The sequence below is a fragment of the Myotis myotis genome, unplaced genomic scaffold (assembly GCF_014108235.1).
Source record: "Myotis myotis isolate mMyoMyo1 unplaced genomic scaffold, mMyoMyo1.p scaffold_m19_p_5, whole genome shotgun sequence".
NCBI classification, from domain to species: Eukaryota; Metazoa; Chordata; class Mammalia; order Chiroptera; family Vespertilionidae; genus Myotis; species Myotis myotis.
This window is the reverse complement of record NW_023416357.1, coordinates 49,028,668-49,050,850: the sequence shown is the minus strand read 5'-3', so window position 1 is coordinate 49,050,850 and position 22,183 is coordinate 49,028,668. Positions and strand designations below refer to the sequence as shown.

Genomic DNA, 22,183 nt, shown 5'->3' with positions numbered 1-22,183 from the left:
ATCTTTGACTTGATTCTTGGGATCCTCTCGTCTGCTGTTGGAGCTCTGTATATTATTCTTTATTTCAGTCAGTGTATGCTTAATTCTAATGGGTCCTTTTTCATATCCTTGAGGGTCTCACTATATTTCTCGGAGGTTTCTAGAAGATTCTTGAGTAACCTTATAACCATGGTTTTGAACTCTATATCCAGTAGTTTGCTTTCCTCCATTTCTTTCATTTGTGACCTTTTTCTTTGTCTCTGCATTTTGACTGCTTCCCTGTGTTGATAGAGTGGCTTTGTCTGCTAGGTGTCCTATTGGGCCCAGTGGCTCAGCCTCCCTAATTATCTGAGGTGGACACTATTGGTGCACCCTTTTGTGGGCTGTGTGCACAGTCTTATTGTAGTTAAGCCTTGATTGCTGTTGGTATCACTGGGAGGAATTGACCTCCAGGCCAATTGGCTGTGAGGACCAGTTGTTCTACAATGGGAGAGCTTCTGTGCTGGAGACACCCTTATGGGGCAGGGCTTGCTTCAGTGGGGCTTTGGCACTCACTGAGTCTGCTCAGGTTTTTAGGCAGAGAAAGGCCAGGCCATTCATATGCAAAAGCCTCTGCACACAGCTTGGGTGGGGTTGTAAATTGGGTGGGGCGGGGTCTCAGGGAATCACCGGTGTGGAGCAAACCACAATGGCTGCCAGTCTGCTCTGCCTTGGATAGGTCCCGGGGGTCTGTGTCCCACGGCCTCGTGCAGGAACAATGACTGCTGCAAGCACCTCTGCAAGAAAGCTGTCCTCGCGTTCCTGCCCGATGCCAGACAGTCCAGTTTCTCTCAGTATGAGTCTGGGTCCCCAAATTCTCGCCCGGTACTGGAGTTCAGAGCAGTCGGGAGCTTGTTTCTCCCTCCCGATTGAAAAAGACAACAGCTGCCATCCTCTTTTGCGCACTTCTGTACCTCCACACTTCCACACCTGTGCAGCTCCTACTGGACTCAGTGCGCTTTTCTCTTCTAGTTGTAGAATTTCCACTCAGCCAGCCTTTCTGTGGTTCTGAATGATACTCGTTTTGTCTTTTAGTTGTAGTTTAATGTGGTTGTGCATGGCAGCAAGTTCAGGTGTTTACCTATGCTGCCATCTTGGTGGTCTCGACAGATTTTTTTTTTTTAATCTATAAAAGTAGTAATAGCTGGCTAATGTGGGGATGAAATGAGTTAATTGGTATTGCCTAGCACTTAGCAAGTACTACATGACTGTTGTCATTATTTTCCATGCTTGACATACAGTGGTATCTAAAAAATGCTTTCTATACAGTGGGGCCTTGACTTATGAGTGTCCCAACTAACGAGTTTTTTGAGATACCAGCTGTCTCGGCAGATTTTTTGCATTGAGTTGATAGAGTAATTTGAGTTAACGAGCTCCTTAACGAGCTCGGTCTCAGAACGAATTAAATTCGTAAGTTAAGGCCCCACTGTATTTTTTTTGCCAAGCATCTTACTTGGTTTGGTGTGTTTATGCCTTCAAGGAGAACAATTTGTTATAGTAGAAATCTGGGTTCTAGTTTGGATCACCCATTAATCTGATCTTGACCAGTTAGTGAGAGGGAGTTCAGATAAAATGATAATTAATATTTTCATATAAAATGAAAATGCTTTAATATTTTTAATTGAACCTTTAGCTGTTTTTGAGTATTCAACTAGAATTTGTTTTTTTTTAATGATACTGTGAAATGTTGAACCAGATACTTAGTTTTTGTATCACAGCTTACCAACAGGTATTAGAAATTCTTAGGTTTTGAGTTATTGTATGATTTACAGTTGATTCCTATGACTTGTGTTTGTGTGTTCAATCTAAATCTAAACTGTTTAATAAACGTGCCCAATTAAAGATAGTTCCCTAGTATAACCTCTACCTTGGCTTTTCATGTCACTGAGAACCTATGTCATAAAATTACTATACTAATCTCCTAGTAAAATTTGAATCGGACAAACTAGAAAGACATTCTCTTCTTAATTGCAACTTATTCTGTGTATGTGCACTTAAATGTTATGGATTTCACTTAGATTTGCTTCATTTCTTTATGTCCTATATCTTAGAAGACTGTTCAAATTTTCATTGTTTTGTGTTTTTTTTTTTCATTCCAAAGAGCACCTCGTATATAATAAGCATGTTGTAGAATCAAAATAAATGTAGTCAAATTTTATTGGAATTCAAATTCTGTAAAGATGGTTGTGTCTGACTCCCACAAAGTTATTTGTGGTTTTTCCTGAACTTTTCCTTCTGCAGCAAAGTTCTATTTTCATTAACTACACACTATTTTAAAGTAAAAGATGGTGGTGAAAGATCAGTCTGTGTTACCTTTGGATTTTTTTTCTTCGTGAAAGCAATGGCAGTCTTGATTGTAACAGAAAATTATCTGGAATTTGGACTCGAAACAGGTAATTCATACAACTTTAAAAATCAGTTTTGCTTTATCTAGTCTTACTTTTTTTAACTTCAATATTCAAGTAAGTTTTACATCAGATAAGTTTTTAAAATTAGGTTAGAGGTGCATATTTTGCAATGTTCTAAATAACTAACCTTTATTGTTATTAAGTAATATCTTCCTTCCTCTTTTGTTTTAGCTAAGTTTTTGTTACCTTTCTTCAGACATGCACTCTTTCCCCACTTTTTCCTTATAATTAAATGAGTTTCTGTAATGCTAAAGTTTACTCACATAAACGCAGATGCAAATCTTAATGCAAATTTTATGCACACTCATGGAATGTACAAATATCAAAAGGATGTTTTCAAAGACTGTTCCTGCTAGTAACCAAATTTTATTGCATTATGGCATGATAATTAGCACATGAAAGAGCTAAACTAGTCACTTCAAAGTATAAGATGCTCTGTTTTCTAGCATTTTATTTCCAAAGAAAGATTCTGTATTTTACTTCAGTGGTAAGAATAATATTTTTCCCCTACAGGATTTACAAATTTTTCAGACAGTGCGATGCAGTTTCTTGAAAAGCAAGGTTTAGAATCTCAGTAAGTTCTTTTTTTTTTTTTAATTAAGCATCACTTAAATTTTTACATTTTTAGTAGAATAGATTTATTATGAATGGTTCTTTGTAACCAGTGAAAGAGTTTTAAGTAGGACTGTCACTTTTAGAAATACTCTTTTAATTTTTACATTTGTATAAAATTAGTATCTTTCACAGAATTTTTACATGTCACGTATCAAATTCTATGTTGAATATGTAGGTTGGATTGTTCAAATGTAGCTAAAGAGATGCCTGATTTTGTTTATAGTTCACTAAATTTTACTATGGATATTTGGATAAGTGCAGTCCTTTTGTAAAAGTCACTCTTTGTGTATTACTATTATTGTGTTTTTTAAATGATTGATTAGAAGAAAGAAAAATTCCTAGAAAGGTAACTGTAAAAATTTATCAGATTTTTTAAAATTTTATTTTTAGGGGTCCTGTTTCAAAACTTACGTTCAAATTTTTCCTGGCTATTTTCTGTTCACTCATTGGGGCTTTTTTGACATTTCCTGGATTACGGCTGGCTCAAATGCATCTGGATGCCCTGAATTTGGCAACAGAAAAAATTACACAGTAAGCGGAAAATGTACATAAGCACATGCAGATAAATATATGTTTTCCATCTTATTGAAGGTATATTATTGTAATGAAATCATACATTTTTATATTGAAAATTAATTTGATATCACAATACTTCCTCTCTCTACTTTAAGCAAGTTTATTTTATTCACTTCCAAATTTTAAGTCCTGGGTTTAAAAAATATAACATCAATTGCTAAATTGTTTTACCTGTTAGAATGGAAATGTCATTATTTATGTTAACTTTTTATCACAGGACAATTTTTGATATTGTAATTTCTACAACTGAACTGAGGATGTATGGAATATTTTCTTTAAATTGTATGTAAACAGTGTTATTTAATTTTTTTAAAAAACATTTACATTTTTTAAAATAAAATTTGCATACATAAGAGGTGTTTGTACAACTCTTGTTAGAAGGATGCATTGTTTTATTTTGGGGATTGTTAGTACTGTACACTATTAAATATCATAGACTACTTTTATCTATCAAATTTTATTTTAGTTCTCAAAATGGAGAAATCATATTTAAAACCTATAGATAGTTCAAAGCCCATTTACTATATTCTTTGTGGTTATCATATATTTTTGTTGTTGTTGATGCCGATACCTTAGCTGACAGGTTTATAGATCCAGATCATATCCACATCCAAATTCCCTCCTCATCTTTTTGTTTTGCAATAGAAGCCTGAGTTGAGAATAGTCTTTTTTGATATATGTATTTATAGTCGTTAAGTTTCTGAATGATTACTTCTTAACATTTCTGCTCTTTAAAAACACATACTTTAATGATGCTGATTCTGTAGTGTTTTTATATCAATATCTCTTACCTGTGTCATTTCCTTTATTTTAATTTTGACAGTCTTTTTTTTTTCTTACCTCCATTTTTTTAGATATGTGTGTGTGTTCACTTACTCTCACCTACCAGTGCACACTGTTTCATCCCACTTTTTCCTCCTGTTTTTTACTCAGTATGTTCTTGGCTACATCCTGCCTTTCTCTCACCATTCCATCTATCTGATGGCTTCTTTTAAAACAAAACCTGGTTCTCCTCCCTTCTCTACACACACACTTTAGGCCACTAACCCCAGTGTTATGATTTAAATAAACTGAAAGGGTGGGTGGAGGGGAGACCTTCATCAGCTACTGAAACCGCTGTGGGCTGCTCCTTAATGCTAGAGTGTTCCCTAGCAACACTGCATACCTAATACTGCTGCCTTCTTTCCCACACCCGAAGGTTTACCCAGCCTGTGAGATGAGAGAATCACTTTATTAAAACATTAAAAACATTTAGTGGTGTTTTGGGGTAGGGGTGGAGGCACGTTTTAGTTTCCTTTTAAAACGTGGCTTCTTTTTAAGATTTTTCACTTTAGTGATTTGGAGTCTTATTTTCAGTTTATTTTAGCCCCACATTGTGTTGTAGCACTCTGCCTGATACACGGGTGTGGGCAGGCCCATTTTGTTGAGAGAGTAGCATGACTGGCACAAAGAGCAACGTCCTCTTCACCCCCATGGCCAGGCACTAGTACTCGTTTTAATGCCAGAGCTTAGAACCAGAGTTCCACCTTTCCCTGTCAGGTGTTCATGTTTCCCAGCTCTGTGTGTGTGTGTGTGTGTGTGTGTGTGTGTGTGTGTTAAACCTTCCAGTGTAGCCCTTCACTCTGGTTGATAATGAAAGTAGTACATGGCAATAAAATAATCTGAAGGATTTCTCTTTTTTTCTAAAATGAGAAAAATCCTTACTAGTCGTCTATCTCTGTGGGGTACATGTTTGGGACAACACTTAATGAAGGTATAGCTCATACCTGAAACCTTTTGCTGTATTAAAGTATATTGTCTTGTTAGGAGTAATATAAATTTCTTTGATTAGTAAAGGATAGGGAAATTTATTTCATGTATTTTTATAATATCCAAGAAGAAAACTTATAAATTATTTATGATTTTAACAACATAATTAGAACAGTATACATGATCATTATATATTGAAAGTGCCCTAAGTTGTTGCAGTAGGTTCCATCTACTGTATGCCTTCTAGTATTATGGATCTTGCTAGTCCCTATATCTTACTTGTAAATAATGAGGCATGTTGTTTTAGCTACACTGAAAAGTATCAAAAGATGACTGCATACTGAAAAATCTTTGAATTCATTGATTATGTAAAGTTAGAGAATCATTTAAGTACCCGTGTATTAAATCAGGGAGATAGGAGGGGTTTTTAATGCTACAATAGAAGTGAACAGACTTAGATTTTAATGCTAGATCTGCCCTTGACATAATAATTGCTATGAGCAAGTCCTTTAACTTTCTTGGATCTAAGTGTTCTTATCTGAAAAATTAAGACAATGAAATAGTTTTGCAAGGGTTCAAATCAGTGTTAAATGATAATGATAAATATTAAATAATGGTGATAGCACCTTAAATATATAGAATACTGTAAATAAGTTTTTGCTTTCGTTATGTAAGTCCCAAGTTTCTTTAGTTTATTAGTGTATTTTGTTTCTGGATTTTTATGTTTATTTCTTGCATACTTTCAGAACATTGCTTCATATCAACTTCTTGGCACCTTTACTTATGGTTCTGCTCTGGGTAAAACCAATCACCAAAGACTACATTATGAACCCACCATTGGGTAAAGAAAGTGTCCCTTTGTAAGTATGGGTGTTTGAGGGCTCATTTTTGTTTCATTATATAATAAAAAATGTATACTGTATTAAAAATTTTAAGTAGAATATTAGGACACTTTTTAAAACAATAGAAATGCTAAAAGTGTGTTGTAAAAGTGAAGCTTCAAGTCCTCATTTTACTTTTTGTGATCTTTATTAATGAATGTGGATGATTATTACCCTGCATTAACATTATTTTGAATACTTACAAGTTTTTCTGCTTTTTCAGTTATTGTCCAGTTGTTTTCTGATATTTTTCTATTGTCATTGTGCCTGTTTTAAAGATACTTTGTACAATTATTTTATTGTTTTGATTGTGAAAATTATGGAGGAAAAAATAAGTATAAATGGAAATTCATATATAAAGCCCCCATAGTAGTTATAACATTTTCCATATTTGCTTCACCCTTTTTTTGTTTTGTTTTATGTAGTTTTTCAAGTATATTAGAGGCATAACATTTTTACTCCAACATACTTTAGTGTGTACCTCTAAAAAAATAAGGACATTTTCCTGCATATCAGTATCGTCATCAGACTGATCAAAATTTTAAATAATGCCTTGACATTATTATCTAATATTATCTCTCCACTTAGACAGCCATATTTTAACAGAAGATGGTAAGGAAACATAGAAATAATTTACTAAAGGGCATTAATAAATGTACTTGATATGTTAACTCATTAGCCTTGTGAAATGATGTTAGAGTAATTGAAAGGTTCATACAGAGCTGGTTTAAACCCCAGTTCTGATCTTCACTAAAACTGTCACTTGAGGGAGATTATTTAACTTCACTGAGCCTCTGTTTCCCCATCTGGAAAATGAAGATAATAGTATCCACCTCACAAAGTTATCTTTGGAATTAAATGAAAGAACACATGTAATGCAACCGGCTGGAAATAAGTGCTTAATAAATATTCCCTTCAGTGCTTTACCTCATCAAAATTAAAATAGAAAATTTTGACTAGTCATTGACTCCACAGTGTGCATTTTATGTTATGTATACTTTTAGATCCCGGTACAGATTTGTCTTAGATTATATAATCAGTGATGACCATAACTTATTTTTTTTTTTTTATTTTGAGAGAGAGAGAGAAATGTTGATGTGAGAGAGAAACATTGATCAGTTGCCTCCTAGCTGCACCCTGACCTGGGATTGAACCCTCAAACTAGGTATGTGCCCTGACCAGGAATTGAACCTGAAACCTTTTGTTATATGGGACAATATTCCAATCAACAGAGCCCCCCAGCCAGGGCCATAACATTTATTAAAAGTTTATCTGATTGAATTAGGGAAGTACCAATAAAAGAATGTTTTTCCCCCACACATTTAAGCCTTAATGGTAAATTTAACTTCACAGATTCACTAAGTATTTAAAAGTGGGTCTCTCTCTCCTTTAGCATGCCCGAAACTTTCCCCTTCGAGTTGCTTATGTCTTTCTTTTTCTTAAACTCAAGGGCCCTTCTTTTGTCTCTGAACTTGTTTCCTATGCCCATGTAGTCCAGCTGGCTCACTTCTTCCACAGTTCACTTCTACTTTTGTGACTTTCTAAATAATCTTTTGTTGGTATTTGGGAGGTGGTAAAGTGTATATTCTGCGAATCCTAGGGCTCTAGACAAAATCTCAGAAAAACTTCTAACTAATGTCTTTGATGTTGAAAGCATTCCCAGTCTTTCTTTGAAGTTTGGTCATAGGCGTTGGATTTTATACTCCTACTAGTGACTCGGTGCACGGATTCATGCACACTGAAAGGAAATTAATTAGAAGAAATATTTTAATATTGCTATTCATCCTTTCTTTATAATAGAAGTGTCAACCAAATTCACGATTGACAATGGCAGATTGAAACACACAAGTGCGATTGGCACCAGCGAGAGTTTTATACGTATGGCGCATGCGCGAGTCAAATTAGCCTTTTATATATAAAGAATAAACTTGCTTAATTAGACCTGCTTTCTGATTTAGCTAAACTTTTTCCAGCCCAGTGAAGCACCCCAACTTCTCTTTCAGATAATTGTCAGCAACACAGCAGTAAATATCAGCACAAAGCACATTATTATTGTAGATCACGCAGGGAGAACAAAGGGTAAAATATTTAACTGAAGCAGTGTTTGACTATACTCTGCGCAGTGAGAAAACCTGAAGTCATTTTCAAGGTCCATCATTTCTTACTTTTCAATCAGTCAACTTTCTAAACTTTTCTATATCTCCGTTTTCTGGCTAATGAAAAGAAAATAGGATTCTATTGAGCCTCCTATCTACCTACTCCAGGACTTCTGGGAGACTCAAATGAGATGAGGCACGTGAAAACACTTCACAAACATTTGGTTAAAGTGTAAAATGTTTGCACCTGGCTATAAAACAAGTTGTGTTCCCGGGCTGAAGAAACTCCAAGGAGGCTATTTGCTAGGAAGAGGAAGCTGGGCGTTGCTACGTGACATCATTACCCAGCGCCTGCAGCCACCCTTTCTGGGCTGGGCTGGGCTGTGGGCCGCATTTTGCGCCATGGGGTCTTGGCAGCGTGGGCTGCAATTTGGTGGGCTGTCACTCTGGGGTGGTGGCAGGGCCTGTGTTCCACTTGGGGGAAGCCAAATACTGCTTTGTTGGCGCCAGGTCCGTGGTGCCGTTTCTTTGTAAATGGCCAGTGCGCCTCATGGCAGCTCCTGCGCTCCTGCGTTGAGTGTCTGCCCCCTGGTGGTCAGTTCATGTCATAGCGACTGGTTGGATGGTCGGAGGGACACTTAGCATATTAATCTTTTATATATATATAGATTATTATATTCTCTGATTTGATATTTGCCTTAGTTTAATTAGGAAAATAGGAAACCAGCATTCATGATATATCCATCATACACCAGTTATTATGCTAGGTGTTGATAATTTACATATTTTATGTCATTCTTACAGTAATTCTGTGTGTGATTGCTATTCTCATCTCATTTTATAGATAAAGTAATGGACTCAGAAATTAAATAATTTGGCTAAGGTTACTCAGTCAAATATTATACCAAATATATAAAGCACTTAGCACTTACCAATATTCATTTCCCATTTTCACCCTAACTAAACTTTGTGCATGTTAGTAGCAAATACTATGCTTAAAGGAAATGGAGATAAATTATTTTGCCTTGTTTGTATATTAAATTATAGAAAAATTTTGTTTTATATGAAGACCTAGTATTGCCTTCCTATATCTTTGTTTCCTTTGTTCCATCCCCATTTCTGATCCAGTTCATAAGTAATTCAAACAAAATTATAGCCTTGTCTCTGGTCCATTCTAGTCTCTATTTTTTAGACCATTATATTAAATGATTAGACAGAGGTGATTTTTAATTTTTGCTTAAAATTCAAAGTCCATGTGGTAGACTGAGAAAGAATGGCTGCCCATCAATCAAAGAAAATGAGATGAAGAAGAAAGCAAGTGACAGGTTTTTCGCCTGTTACATGGACTAAATGGTTTATGGAAAGGTCTTTATTTGTAGTCAGAAGCAAAAATGGTTATAATGCAGTTTCAACCCAGAAATGTGTTTAAATCCATCCATGTGTTCTGATTTAGCATCAAAAAAATAAAACGTGGCCATTTGTGTGTGCTCGTGACCTCATAAGAAGAAAACCAAAGTGAACATAGAACATATACAGTGAAACCTAGAATGACTTCAGGAATTTGGAGAAATGTCTTCTGCCTGTTCTTTACTTATGTATTTTATCCCAGCTCAGACTTCTTCTTGAGATACCCCATTAGATCAACTTACCAAATCTTTATGATGTTAGTTAAATAATCTGAGTTAGAAGTACTATTTAATGACTGTTATTATAAATCCTGAAGTCTTAAACTGAGCAGATATTTTTTTGATTAACTGCTTTATTCTATTCCCTTCATTTCCATTACCTGTCACCCTCCAAGTCTGTGTAATAGCTGTCTTCAGGATGCTATCAGTCAAGCCCCCTTGTTGTGCAGCTCCCGAGAGCACAGTGTTGTCTATAGGCCCCTTGGAAAGGTGCACGGCTGTGGATGGCCTTGCATCTTCTAGCCACAATACAGGACGGAGAAAAGTAGGTTTACAATTGTCAGTACACAAAACAGAGTCTATTCTTGTTCTGTTTATTAAATACTGTATTGTTTTCCACATGAACAACTGTAGACCTACTTTTTCCCCATGCTGTAGATAGGTCATTGACTTAATAATTCCACAGTCTCCAGTGCTTTCTTGCTTTCTTTTTCCTGGTCTCCAGTTGAAGAGCACCCAACTCCTTTCATTTCACAGTCAATTTTTTTTCCATGGAGAAGGATCAATAGAGAAAAGGATCCCAAGTAGTACTGTATTTTCTTTCTTTCTTTTAGATATCTTTCCTATTTTACTTTCGTGAACCATTCATCTATCTGGTTCTGTTATACCAGTGAAAGTACTGTATTATATAGGCAAGTCTGTGGCAGAGTGGGATACTTTTGCTTTATATCTTCAACTGTAGCTAAGTGTAGGTTTCTAACTATAGGCTATGGTGAACATTAGCACATAACTAACGTGCCAGCATAATAAGATCTTTGAGAGCACCATTTCAACTTTTTGATCTGTAGAATGACAGAAGCTACATTCGATACTCTGCGACTCTGGGTAATAATCCTGCTGTGTGCTTTACGGCTGGCCATGATGCGTAGTCACCTGCAAGCTTACTTAAACTTAGCCCAGAAGTGTGTGGATCAGATGAAGAAAGAAGCAGGCCGAATAAGTACAGTGGAGCTACAGAAAATGGTAAGTTTTATACTGTAGTTAAAATGAAAAATAACAAATACTGTGTTGTAAGAAAAAAAAAATTTGGTTTCTTTTAATAGATTATAATTTTATTTTATAATATTTTTATTGTAAATAAATGGGATGATTTTATACAGACATCAAGAGACTTTGATCTGATTTTGGTGTTAGAAGAAAGGGTCTTTTTAAAAATATATTGTTATTGTTGAGAATACTACAAATGTCCCTCCTTTTTTTTCTCCCCCTTGCTCTTCACCACCCAGTTCCCGCCTTGCCCCAGGCCTTTACCATCCTATTGTCTGTGTTCATGGGCAATACATATATGCATATAAGTTCTTTGGTTAATCTTTGTAGTCCCACTGCCAACCCCCCTTCCCTCTGTGCTTCGTCAGTTTGTTCCCATGTAAAAAAGGGTCTTAATTCCTCTTTCTGCCTTAAGTGCTTTAAGCACCTTACAGTAGTGTGGTGTAAAGCTGTGGTATGTCTGCTATTGCTAAGTTGAGATCCTCTAATTGATTTGAAAGACATTACAATATATTGTCAAGCCTTTATGAATTAAGGGTAGGAAATATTAATTTTAGTGACTACATATATTTTGTTTTAACATTATTCCAAAAATTGACCATGAAACGTAAATATTTAACTTAATGGGGATTCCAGAGGAGGAAAGTGCTAGGAATCCCTCAAGCATTGTAGCGGACTGGACATCTAGCCTGGTCATGTCTTTTTTTTTTTTTTTTTTTTTTTTTTTTTTTTTTTTTTAGATTTGGTGTTAGAGCCCTTTTTTTGTTACTTCATTTATAAGTCAGGAGTGTTTATCAACATTCAGCATTTCTCTGTTTGTCCTTTATATCTTTTCATACTCTATAATTATTTGACCTTAAACAAATATATTCATATAGGATGGGGATTTGATGCTTTTATTTATGAGGGGGTTTTGTTCATGGATGACTCTGCCTATTACTATTACTTAGTTTGATATTTGTTTAGGTGTCTGTCTTTAGAGATTGCTTATTTTGTTTTATATTTGAAGTGTAAGTGAAATATACTATTTGAATTTTTGTGGTTATTTTCTTCAATTTATATTAATCACTTAATAACTTTTTAAAGGAAACTATTTTAATATTTTCACACTTGAAGAAAGTTATTTTCAAACTGAGTCTTTCTGAAGTCAGTTTGGGGACATTTATAATGAGGTACAAAACTTATTACCATTTAGTTTCATTTCCATGAAAAGATTTCTTCTCTCAAACAGTTCAGTTTGACAGTTATTTGAAAGTTTAAATCACTCATAACATGTCAGCCATATTAGACACTGAAGAATGTTGTTGGTTGTAGGTGGCTCGGGTCTTTTATTACCTCTGTGTCATTGCACTGCAGTACGTGGCGCCTCTGGTGATGCTGCTTCACACAACTCTGCTTTTAAAAACACTAGGTAGGTGTGCCCTGGCAACTGGGAACATGTTGTACTTTCCACCTGTGGTTAATAATGCTTCTTGTTACCTACGAGGAAATATGCCTCTTAAAATTGTTCCTCTCTTGGAAAGTTTGAATAGGAAACATGGAAAACTTTTAGAAGTTGATTTCTCATATTGAAAACTCAAGCCCATAGGGTTTTATGTTGTGCTTTACTTATAAAAGTTGATTACCAAAGGTTAGTTCCCAGATTTATTGAATAACTTGAGTGGGCACTGTTGATCTTATTTTATGTTATAAAAGAACTTTTTAAGGTTTTGTTAGTGCCTAATATTTAAATTATTCCAAGATACTTATAAACTTATATGAATTAGAGAATCCTTTTGTGAGTTCTACTTTATATATAGCTTAAGTTGAAGAGTAGAGATTTCTCCATGGAAGAACAGTTATCCTATAAGTCTGTTAACTAAGGTATCACGTCCCTGTGTGTTGTTATTCAGGAAGTATCTATTATTGTATTGATCATTTTCCTTGGTGCCAGTGGGAGGGGGGGGGTTAAGAAGCTAAAGGAACTAAAAGTATTATTTGAGTGGGCTTAGTAGGTTCTGTAGAGCTGATGATAGTTGGAAATGTCCTTTAGGAATCTATGGAACATAAAGGAGTAGTTCAATTGTAAATGATGTGATTCATATCCTATCCAACATTGGAAAGTATATGATGAAAAAATTTCTGGAAGCTATTAATAGTCTTTCACACTAAAATCACAGATAGTTTCTGAGAAAGAAATTTATTCTGATATTCTAGAGGAAGAAAAGATTTCTAAGAAGTTATTGAGTCTCTGTCACTTCAGTAGAGATAGTTGATTCAGATATTACATAAGGAAAATTTTTTTTATTATTTTAGAAGATTTTAGTGTAGCTATCAAAAGTAAATTATACTTGTAGCTTTTATATATACTTTTACTGATGAGACCAGATTACAGTCTGATCAAGTTGAATGAATATTTTACTAGGTATGTTGAAAGATTATTATTTTACTTTATATTTAACATAAAATAATTTATTTTGCCACGAAATTCTTGTTTTTAATTTCAAATATAAATTAAACAGTTTATTATGTTTAATAAGCTTTGGAATTAGTTATTCTCCAAGTTATATTTGTGTCTTGAATTTTCTAGGTCATCATTCCTGGGGCATTTATCCAGAATCCATCTCTACCTTGCCAGTGGATAATAGTCTACCATCCAATTCTGTTTACTCTGAATTACCATCTGCTGATGGGAAGGTGAAGGTAACTGTTACACAGATAACAGTGGCACTGAGCAGCTTAAAAAACATTTTCACTCCTCTGCTCTTTCGAGGACTTCTGTCTTTTCTAACCTGGTGGATTGCTGCGTGTCTCTTTTCTACAAGCCTTTTTGGGCTTTTCTATCACCAGTATCTCACTGTGGCATGAATCTCAGTTAACAAAAAAGGATATCCAAGTCACACTTGGGATTCAAATATTTGTGCCCTTGAAGGGCTGACAAAAAAACAGAAGAAAGCAAATACAAAGGAAAAAAGAAACATATCAGAGTATCTTGTTTGAAATGCTTCCTCTGTATTCTCAGGGTGAATTAATGATGTTATATGTAAAATTACTGAATAGACTAAGTGCTATACTGGGGCATTGGAAATTTTAACTCCTTGTATTAACTGATGTGAGAGAGGGCTATCCGCAAGGGTAATACTTCTGATTGCCTTGGTTTACAGAAACCTCTGAAACAGTCTTTGAAACTTTTCTTATGACTCCAGTTATCGGTTGCTCTCAGTGGTATTAAGGTACTGTTAATATTCATGGGGCTGCCTGCAGAACACTCTTCAAACTGAGCCATGTTTTAGAGGAGGTTAAGGAGCTAAAGTTGTTTCTGTTGGTAATATATTAGTCACTTCAAAGGACAATAACGAAAAAATCCAACAGAAAGGAAGAAATAGCTACTGTATATTACAGTAAAGAAAGCTGCATAGTAATTTTAAATTCAGTGGAGATGTACATGCTTACTATCTGCAAGTACTGCTGCTTGAAAGTAGCAAGAGTATTGTTTTAAATGTATTCTATCCAACTTGAGGGATCTTTTAAAATGACTGGCTATATGAACATTTGCAATCTTGCTGTTAGGTTTGGAACTCCATATTTTATTTTATTTTATGATCCTAAATATTTCTTTTTAATAATCTAAAAATATTTATCAATATTGATCAGACTTTTAAAAAATTACTTTGTAATCCTGCTGACTACCTGTATGTATTGTATATATTATATATTAAATATATAATATATTGAGATTATAAAAGATGAAAATATTGGATCCTTATAATATTTTAAGTTGCTGAATGTATGTTAAAACATTATTGAATGAGATGTCTTTGTGTCTAGAAATTTCCTTTCTTTTTGGAATGAGATTAAAATACATTTTGAGAATTTATTTGAGTAAGCAATTTATTTGTGTTGCCTGTGTGAGAATAGTCATATTTTATACTTAGTTGATTTCTCCCAAATGAAAATTGTTTTCTGTCATTTTCAAAAAATCAAAATCCTTTCCACTCTAAATAAATCTATAGATATCATTTAAATCCATGTTAAATAGGACTTGTTTTACATTTGTGGTGTCCAGAATTAGAAATGTTAAATTTCTATTTTATAGTTCAATTAATTGAGGTGATTTAATTGAAAAATGTAAACAAAATGAAAAAATAAAAGTAAAATTCTTTTTCATGCTTTTTACATTTAAAACCCAAATGAAGGGTTACAGTTATAAAGGAAATGAATATAAAATAAACAGGTTTGTTTTTTCTAACAAATAGTAGAATTATAAATAAATACTCTTTCATGTAACTGTCTTTAGAGGCTGTATATTGTGTTTCAATGCTGTTGTTACTATTGAAAGCAATTTTGAAACTTCTTTTGGAATTACTTTCAAGGCTTGTGATTCACTTTGATTAAATAATCTCAGTACAGCAAATTCCTGCATTTTGGTTTAGATTAAATGTTTTGCAAATAGTTGATATTTTAAAAGACTGAATAATAGTGCTTAAGTTGGACAAAACTCTTTGGTTGAAAATGAAGTGTGGCTATAGCCCTGTGGTTGGCAAACTGCGGCTCACGAGCCACATGTGGCTCTTTGGCCCCTTCAGTGTGGCTCTTCCTAAGCCTTAGGAGTACCCTAATTAAGTTAATAACAATGTACCTATCTATATAGTTTTAAGTTTAAAAAATTAGGCTCTCAAAAGAAATTTCAATTGTTGTACTGTTGATATTTGGCTCTGTTGACTAATGAGTTTGCCAACCACTTCATAGCCTAATAATACTTCATGTGTATTTCCAAAGAGGCATCCCATATATATTTTGAGATACATTAGCATCACTAAAATTGATTACAGCAAAGTATAACACTTATTTTGTATGTAAAAGATTTCCCGTATTGAACTTGAAAAGAATCTCACCTGATATGACCATTTAATTAAAGAACTACATTTTAGGCCTGGTTGTGTGGCTCAGTTGGTTGAGCATCATCCTGTGCACCAAAAGGGAACCGGATCATTTCCTGGTCAGGGCACATGCCCAGGTTTTGGGCTCGATCCCCAGTAGGGAGCATGCAGGAGGCAGCCAATGGATTTTCTCCTTCACATCAATGTTGTTCTTTCCTTCTTCCTTTCCCTCTCTCTCTCAAATCAGTTTTTAAAATTTTTTTAAATAATTATTTTGAGTTTCAAAGATTGTACAATGGATTTATGGGGTGGAGGAGGCAGAGAATTCATTGTTGGGTAGAATAACATGTATTTCTAAAAATACTATTGATTTACTCTTTTTAAATTTGAATTTTCCTAAGTACAGTGATTTTACACAAGCTGAACATTAATTGATTTGGTTTAGTTTTTTTAACCTTTCAAAGCAAAAGAGATGATGGTTGTAACTACTAACTGGTTTATTTATGCATGTTGTCTTTGTGCTAAGAATTATATTCTTTAAGTGTAAAAGGGTTTGTACTTTATGTAGACCAAATAATATTTTTTAATTGATATATAATTGACATATAACATTGTATTTGTTTTAGGTATACAATATAATTATTTGATTTATTGTATGTATTGCAAAATGATTCTAAATATTTTAATAGCCTAAATTATAATTTAGTAGAATTATTTTATTTTTTTATGTCAGACTCTAATCAATATACTATGCTTCAGTGGAGAGTTATTTTTATTATATATTTTTCCTAATTAACTGGGAAATCCTGATAATCTAATTTTGTATGATTTGTGGAATTTTATTTGATATTTGTTCATTTCTCCTCCCGTCCCTGCCCATTGCACTTTAAAAATCAGAGCTTTATTCTCCCTCCTACCCTTGTCTGAAATGAAAAGCATATAATTTTATCCTAATATCTATATACATATTGATTATCTTTGATATTTTCCCCAGAATTCCAATTGTGTATAAATGACCAGTGCATCCAAGTAGAATGGGTTCATTGTCTTATTATTTCTGATATAAATATCATTGATACAATACTGACATTTCTTTTTGAGTTATGATTCAGAAAAGATATTCATCTATTAATGGAATTGATAGGTCCAGGAAGCAATAACTAGAATTTATTATGAAATCTATAATTGGAAATTCACTGGTTAGATTTTATTCTTTCTAATGAAAGATTAAATTCTCAGTACTACAAAGTATAGGGTCTCAACATTCTCTGAATTCATACATACTTTCTTAGCCATCTCATAATTGAAAATGCTCTATCATGGTCTATGGCTCTATTCAGCAAAATAAAACCAAGTGATTTTTTCAATGTGGATCATCTTGTGTCTTCACAGAGCTTTAAGTGGCTTAAAGAATCAGACTTAAACACACTTAGATCTTAGAGTTTGAACCCAATGTCTCAAGTAGTCACACAGTCTCATGTTTTAACTCCCATGCAGCTCATGTCTATACTTTGGGTTTATAACTGAGCTGATTATATGCCATGAATACCCTGACATGGACACTAAGGATGGTCAAAAGGCTAATGTCAATCTTTCTCTTCTTTAAAGTGGTAAACATTTTTACGTATTTTTTGTTTTCTTTATAAGAAAAAACAGGTATAGCTTGTGCATATGCTTGTTTTCTCTTAACTAAGGGACTCCTTTTAGCTACAAACTGTTCATGTTGAATGGGCCTTTCTTTAATGGGTCAAAGAATTGGTATTTTTCTATTCCATTTGTTTTGTTTGTTTGTTTTTCCTTCTACATGCTTATTCCTCTCCTTTCTCCCATTTGGCAAAATGCTTGATTTTCTAAAATAGCGTAATTTTGTAGATAGAATGTTAAGATTCAAGAAACATCTCATCCCATTAGATACTTTTTTTTCACTTATTAAGTATTCAACCCATGCTAATTAAATAGAACTGAACTATCACTATTGCCTCAGTTTTACCATGTTAGATAAAAAAAAGAGTTTACATTAAAAGTGAGGCTAGATATTTCTAAGTTGGTTTCTCTTTATGTTGGCATGAGAAAAATAGAGTAGCTACTTTTGGCTTCAGGAATGGTTATAGATTATGTTAGAAGACATTCATTTATTTTTAATCGGGAAAAGACTTCACAAACAGAATTTTCTCTAGGAATATTTTAGTTTGTACTCATTTTATTTGTTCAATAAATACTTAAGTGCCTATACTGTTCCAAAGACTGCCCTCGATACAACTATGAACAAAATATCAAAATCCCTGCCCTCCAAGAGCCAAAAATCTAGTGGGGGAATGCAGATAATAAACAAAAATAAATATGAGTCAAATATAGGATGTTAGATAGTGGTAAGATCTCATGAGTGGAAGGTGGTGGAAATGAGGGAAGAGGGAATATAAAGTTGCATGGCAGGGATAAAGTTAAAATTTTAAATAGAGCACTGAAGGAACACCTCACTCAGAAGGTGATTTCTGAAGGAAATGAGGGTCATCATACTGTTCTTCTCTTATATCACTATTAGAGGCCTGGTGCACGAAATTCCCTCGGCCCAGCCTGCGCCCTCTCACAGTCCAGGAGCCCTCGGGGGATGTCTGACTGACACGGAGGCGGGAGAGGCTCCCACCACTGCCACTGCACTCGCCAGTCCATGAGCCCAGCTTCTGGTTGAGTGGCACTCCCCCTGTGGGAGCGCACTGACCACCAGGGGGCAGCTCCTGTGTTGAGCGTCTGCCCCCTGGTGGTCAGTGTGCATCATAGGGACCAGTCGTTCTGCAGTGTGATCAATTTGCATATTAGCCTCTTATTATATAGGATAGTTCTTGATCAATAAAACATCCTGATTGCTAGTTGTGAGGTCACTAAAGGGATTTTTAAAAATATGGACAGCCCTGCCCTAACCGGTTTGGCTTAATGGATAGAGCGTCAGCCTGCGGACTGAAAGGTCCCAGGTTCAATTCTGGTCAATGGCATATGCCCAAGTTGTGGGCTCGATCCCCAGGAGGAGGAGGTGTGCAGGAGGCAGCCAATCACTGATTCTCATCATTGATGTTTCTATCTCTCTCTCCCTCTCCCTTCATCTATGAAATCAACAATATATATATATTATTCATCCCTCCTTCATTTCCTCTCCCTCCCTTCCACTCTCTAAAAATCAATGGAAAAAATATTCTCAGGTGAGGATTAACTTCTGCTCATCAAAAAAAAAAAAAAAAATATATATATATATATATATATATATTACAATATATATATATTAAAAATATGGACAATAATATATATTTCCCTATTCAGTTGGTTTATTGTAAAGGAAGGATTATAGCCATTGAATTAAATGCTTTTTTTTTGCTAGTAAATAGTAAACTATACAACAAATATTATCTCACAAGCCCACTTTTATATTTTCTCTGTCAAGTGCATTTTAAATTAATTTGGACATGTTTACATTTTATTTTATTTCAGTAGAACCTTTAAAGACTCATAGGGTTTCAAAAGAGTTGATATGATGTGTCCACTTGGCAGAAAAATTTCACTCACTGCTCTTTAATCTGTCAGTAATCTGTTACACAAAGGTAATTACACAAAGGATAACATGGTTGAGAACAAATTATGATAACATTTTAAATGTATGGCACAGTTTGAGTATATTAAGTATCCATTGTTGAAGTATTAACAACAAGTGATATGTATTTAGATAGTGCTCTACAAAAGATAGCTTTAACATCTGTTTTGTTTATTTGGAATGCATTTTTCTTTATGTGATTCTACAATAAAACAATTTATACTTATGCATAGAAAATTCTAAAAGAGTAAACAAATGAAACGATGTTATATTTCAAATAAGTAACAATGATAAGATAGGAATTACTTTGTGTTCATGTATATATTTACATATTCTTTCATTTCTATTTTTTAACAGTTTCTCAGCATGCAATATAATTTTTTGACATATTTAAATGTTTATTATTATAGTAGGTAGTCCACATACCTGTTTTGGATAAGTGGCTTATATCACTTCTGTTAACTGAATAGTGTGTTGAAACCAAATATCAACATCTAAAAAAAAAACTGGATTATAGAAAAATTTTATTGAAAATTTTTAATCATTAAACATTTTTTTAATTTAGTAATAAAATTTAAAAAGCAACATTGCAACAATAAGGAAAGCGGAGTCATTTCAACAGTTGGCACTGGAATAATACGTTATCTACATCTTTTTTTTTTTTTTACTGGACATTTATTGTTGCTATCAACTGGTATATATTATATCAAGGAATCCCCACAAACTATTTTTCTTTTTATTGACTTTATTGAGGAGACACTGGTTAACAAAATTGTATAGGTTTCTGGTGCACAGTTTCACCACAGATCATCCGTACACTTACTATGTGTTAACCACCCCAAGTCAAGTCTCTCTGCATCACCACTTATTCCCCCTGACCCTCTTCCACCCTCCCCCACCCCCCTCACTCTGGCAGTCATCACTCTGTTGTCGTATCCATGAGTTGGCTCTTTTTTGTTGTTTTTTTGCTCATTCCCTCCAACCCCCCAGCCCTTCAATCCCCCCTGCCCCAGCAATCCCTACATCATACTATACACAAAAATTAATTCAAAGGGGAGCATATACCTCATTGCAAAAGCTAAATCCATAAGGTTTTTAGAACAAGTCATAAGAGAATATTGGGTAATTCTAGGGATTGACAAAGGTTTCTTAGGATACAAGCAATGACAATAAAACTTATTTTAATAATAAAATATTTCATAAAAATAAAAACTCATCACTGTGGCAGGTTTTGCTCAGTGGTTAGAGCATCAAACCTTGGACTGAATGGTCTGATTTGTTCACGTCAGGGGCACATACCTAGTATCTCGGTTGCAGGCTTGATTCCTGATCCCGGTCACGGTGCCAGGATGCTTGCTGGAGGCAACCAATCAATATGTCATATCTCTCTCACATTGATGTTTCTCTCTCCACCTCTCTCCTCTCCATCCCTCCTTCATTTCCTCTCCCTCCCTTCCACTCTCTCTAAAAATCAATGGAAAAAATATTCTCAGGTGAGAATTAACTTCTCCTCATCAAAAAAAACAAACCCTGCCGAAACCGGTTTGGCTCAGTGGATAGAGCATTGGCCTGCGGACTGAAGGGTCCCAGGTTCAATTCCGGTCAGGGGCATGTACCTGGGTTGCGGGCACATCTTCAGTGGGAGATGTGCAGGAGGCAGCTGATCGATGTTTCTCTCTCATCGATGTTTCTCACTTTCTATCTCTCTCCCTTCCTCTCTGTAAAAAAAATCAATAAAATATATTAAAAAAAAAAAACCCTGTTAAGCAAATAAGATATCGTAGCTTGAGATAAAATATTTGCAGAACATGAGACAAAAGACTTGTTCTGGATATATAAAGAACTCCCAAAAAAGATTAAAGAATGAGGAAAAAATTTAAACAGACACTCACAGTTGACTAAAAAAGCACCATAAAAGATGCTCAACCTGTAGCAGTTTTAATACATGATCCTTGTTACAGTTTTCTTTTTTGTACAAGTTCATTGAGGTTCTTAAGACACTGTGTTTTTATCTCAGGTTGCTTTAAAGACTAATTTTTTATCCTGAGGAAAGAAGTAGAAATGCAGTTGTAAAGCATCATTGGATTTTACACTAATTTTTTGACAGTTCTTTCTGCAGAAGTATGTGTTGAAAGAAAAGGGTGCTGGATGGTTACATAAAATGTTAAATAACACTAACTGTATTAAGCATAAAAAGCTTTCAATTTACATGATCATACATTAAATTTGATTTTATATATATATATATATATATATATACTATCTAATAGAGGGAATATGCTAATTGACCCCCCACACTGTTGCAAAGATGGCAGCGCCCACAGCCAATAAGGAGGGAATATGCTAATTGACTGTCAAGCCCTCAAAGATGTCCAGCAGGGGAGGGCAGTTGTGGGCAATCAGGCCAGCAGTTGGGGGTGACCAGGCCTGCAGGAGAGGGCAGTTGGGGGCGATCGGGCTGGCAGGGGAGCAGTTAGGCATCAATCAGGCTAGCAGGGGAGTGGTTAGGGGGTGATTAGGCTGGTAGGCAAGCGAGCGGTTGGGAGCCAGCAGTCCTGGATCGGGCCTAAACTGGCAGTTGGACATCCCCTGAGGGGTCCCAGATTGGAGTGCAGGCTGGGCTGAAGGACCCCCCCCCCCCCCCAGTGCACGAATTTCATGCACCGAGCCTCTAATAAATATATATATATACACACACAGACACACACACATGTATGTATATATACATA

General features: G+C 34.8%; 1 protein-coding gene and 1 long non-coding RNA gene across 6 annotated transcripts in view; one reads left to right on the top strand and one right to left on the bottom strand.

Moving 5' to 3' along the window:
- The window catches only part of TMEM161B (transmembrane protein 161B), a 70,480-nt gene extending 55,609 nt beyond the window's left edge, over positions 1–14,871 (top strand). For 3 of the 5 annotated variants that reach the window (XM_036309264.1, XM_036309267.1, XM_036309266.1), the window contains 7 exons: positions 2,260–2,411; positions 2,940–3,000; positions 3,432–3,572; positions 6,113–6,226; positions 10,817–10,991; positions 12,330–12,426; positions 13,585–14,871. In XM_036309264.1, the coding sequence (XP_036165157.1) occupies positions 2,260–2,411; positions 2,940–3,000; positions 3,432–3,572; positions 6,113–6,226; positions 10,817–10,991; positions 12,330–12,426; positions 13,585–13,862 (1,018 nt within the window). In that variant the 3' untranslated portion in view covers positions 13,863–14,871. The remainder of the gene's footprint in view (positions 1–2,259; positions 2,412–2,939; positions 3,001–3,431; positions 3,573–6,112; positions 6,227–10,816; positions 10,992–12,329; positions 12,427–13,584) is intronic. The other 2 variants (XM_036309265.1, XM_036309268.1) reach the window with 2 other exon arrangements.
- LOC118656228 lies at positions 3,453–21,466 on the bottom strand. Its single transcript, XR_004967551.1, has 4 exons — positions 21,347–21,466; positions 19,881–19,960; positions 6,451–6,514; positions 3,453–3,543 (listed from the first exon to the last, which is right to left on the bottom strand). It is a non-coding gene; the product is annotated as an uncharacterized LOC118656228 (long non-coding RNA).
- Positions 21,467–22,183: the final 717 nt, after the last annotated feature.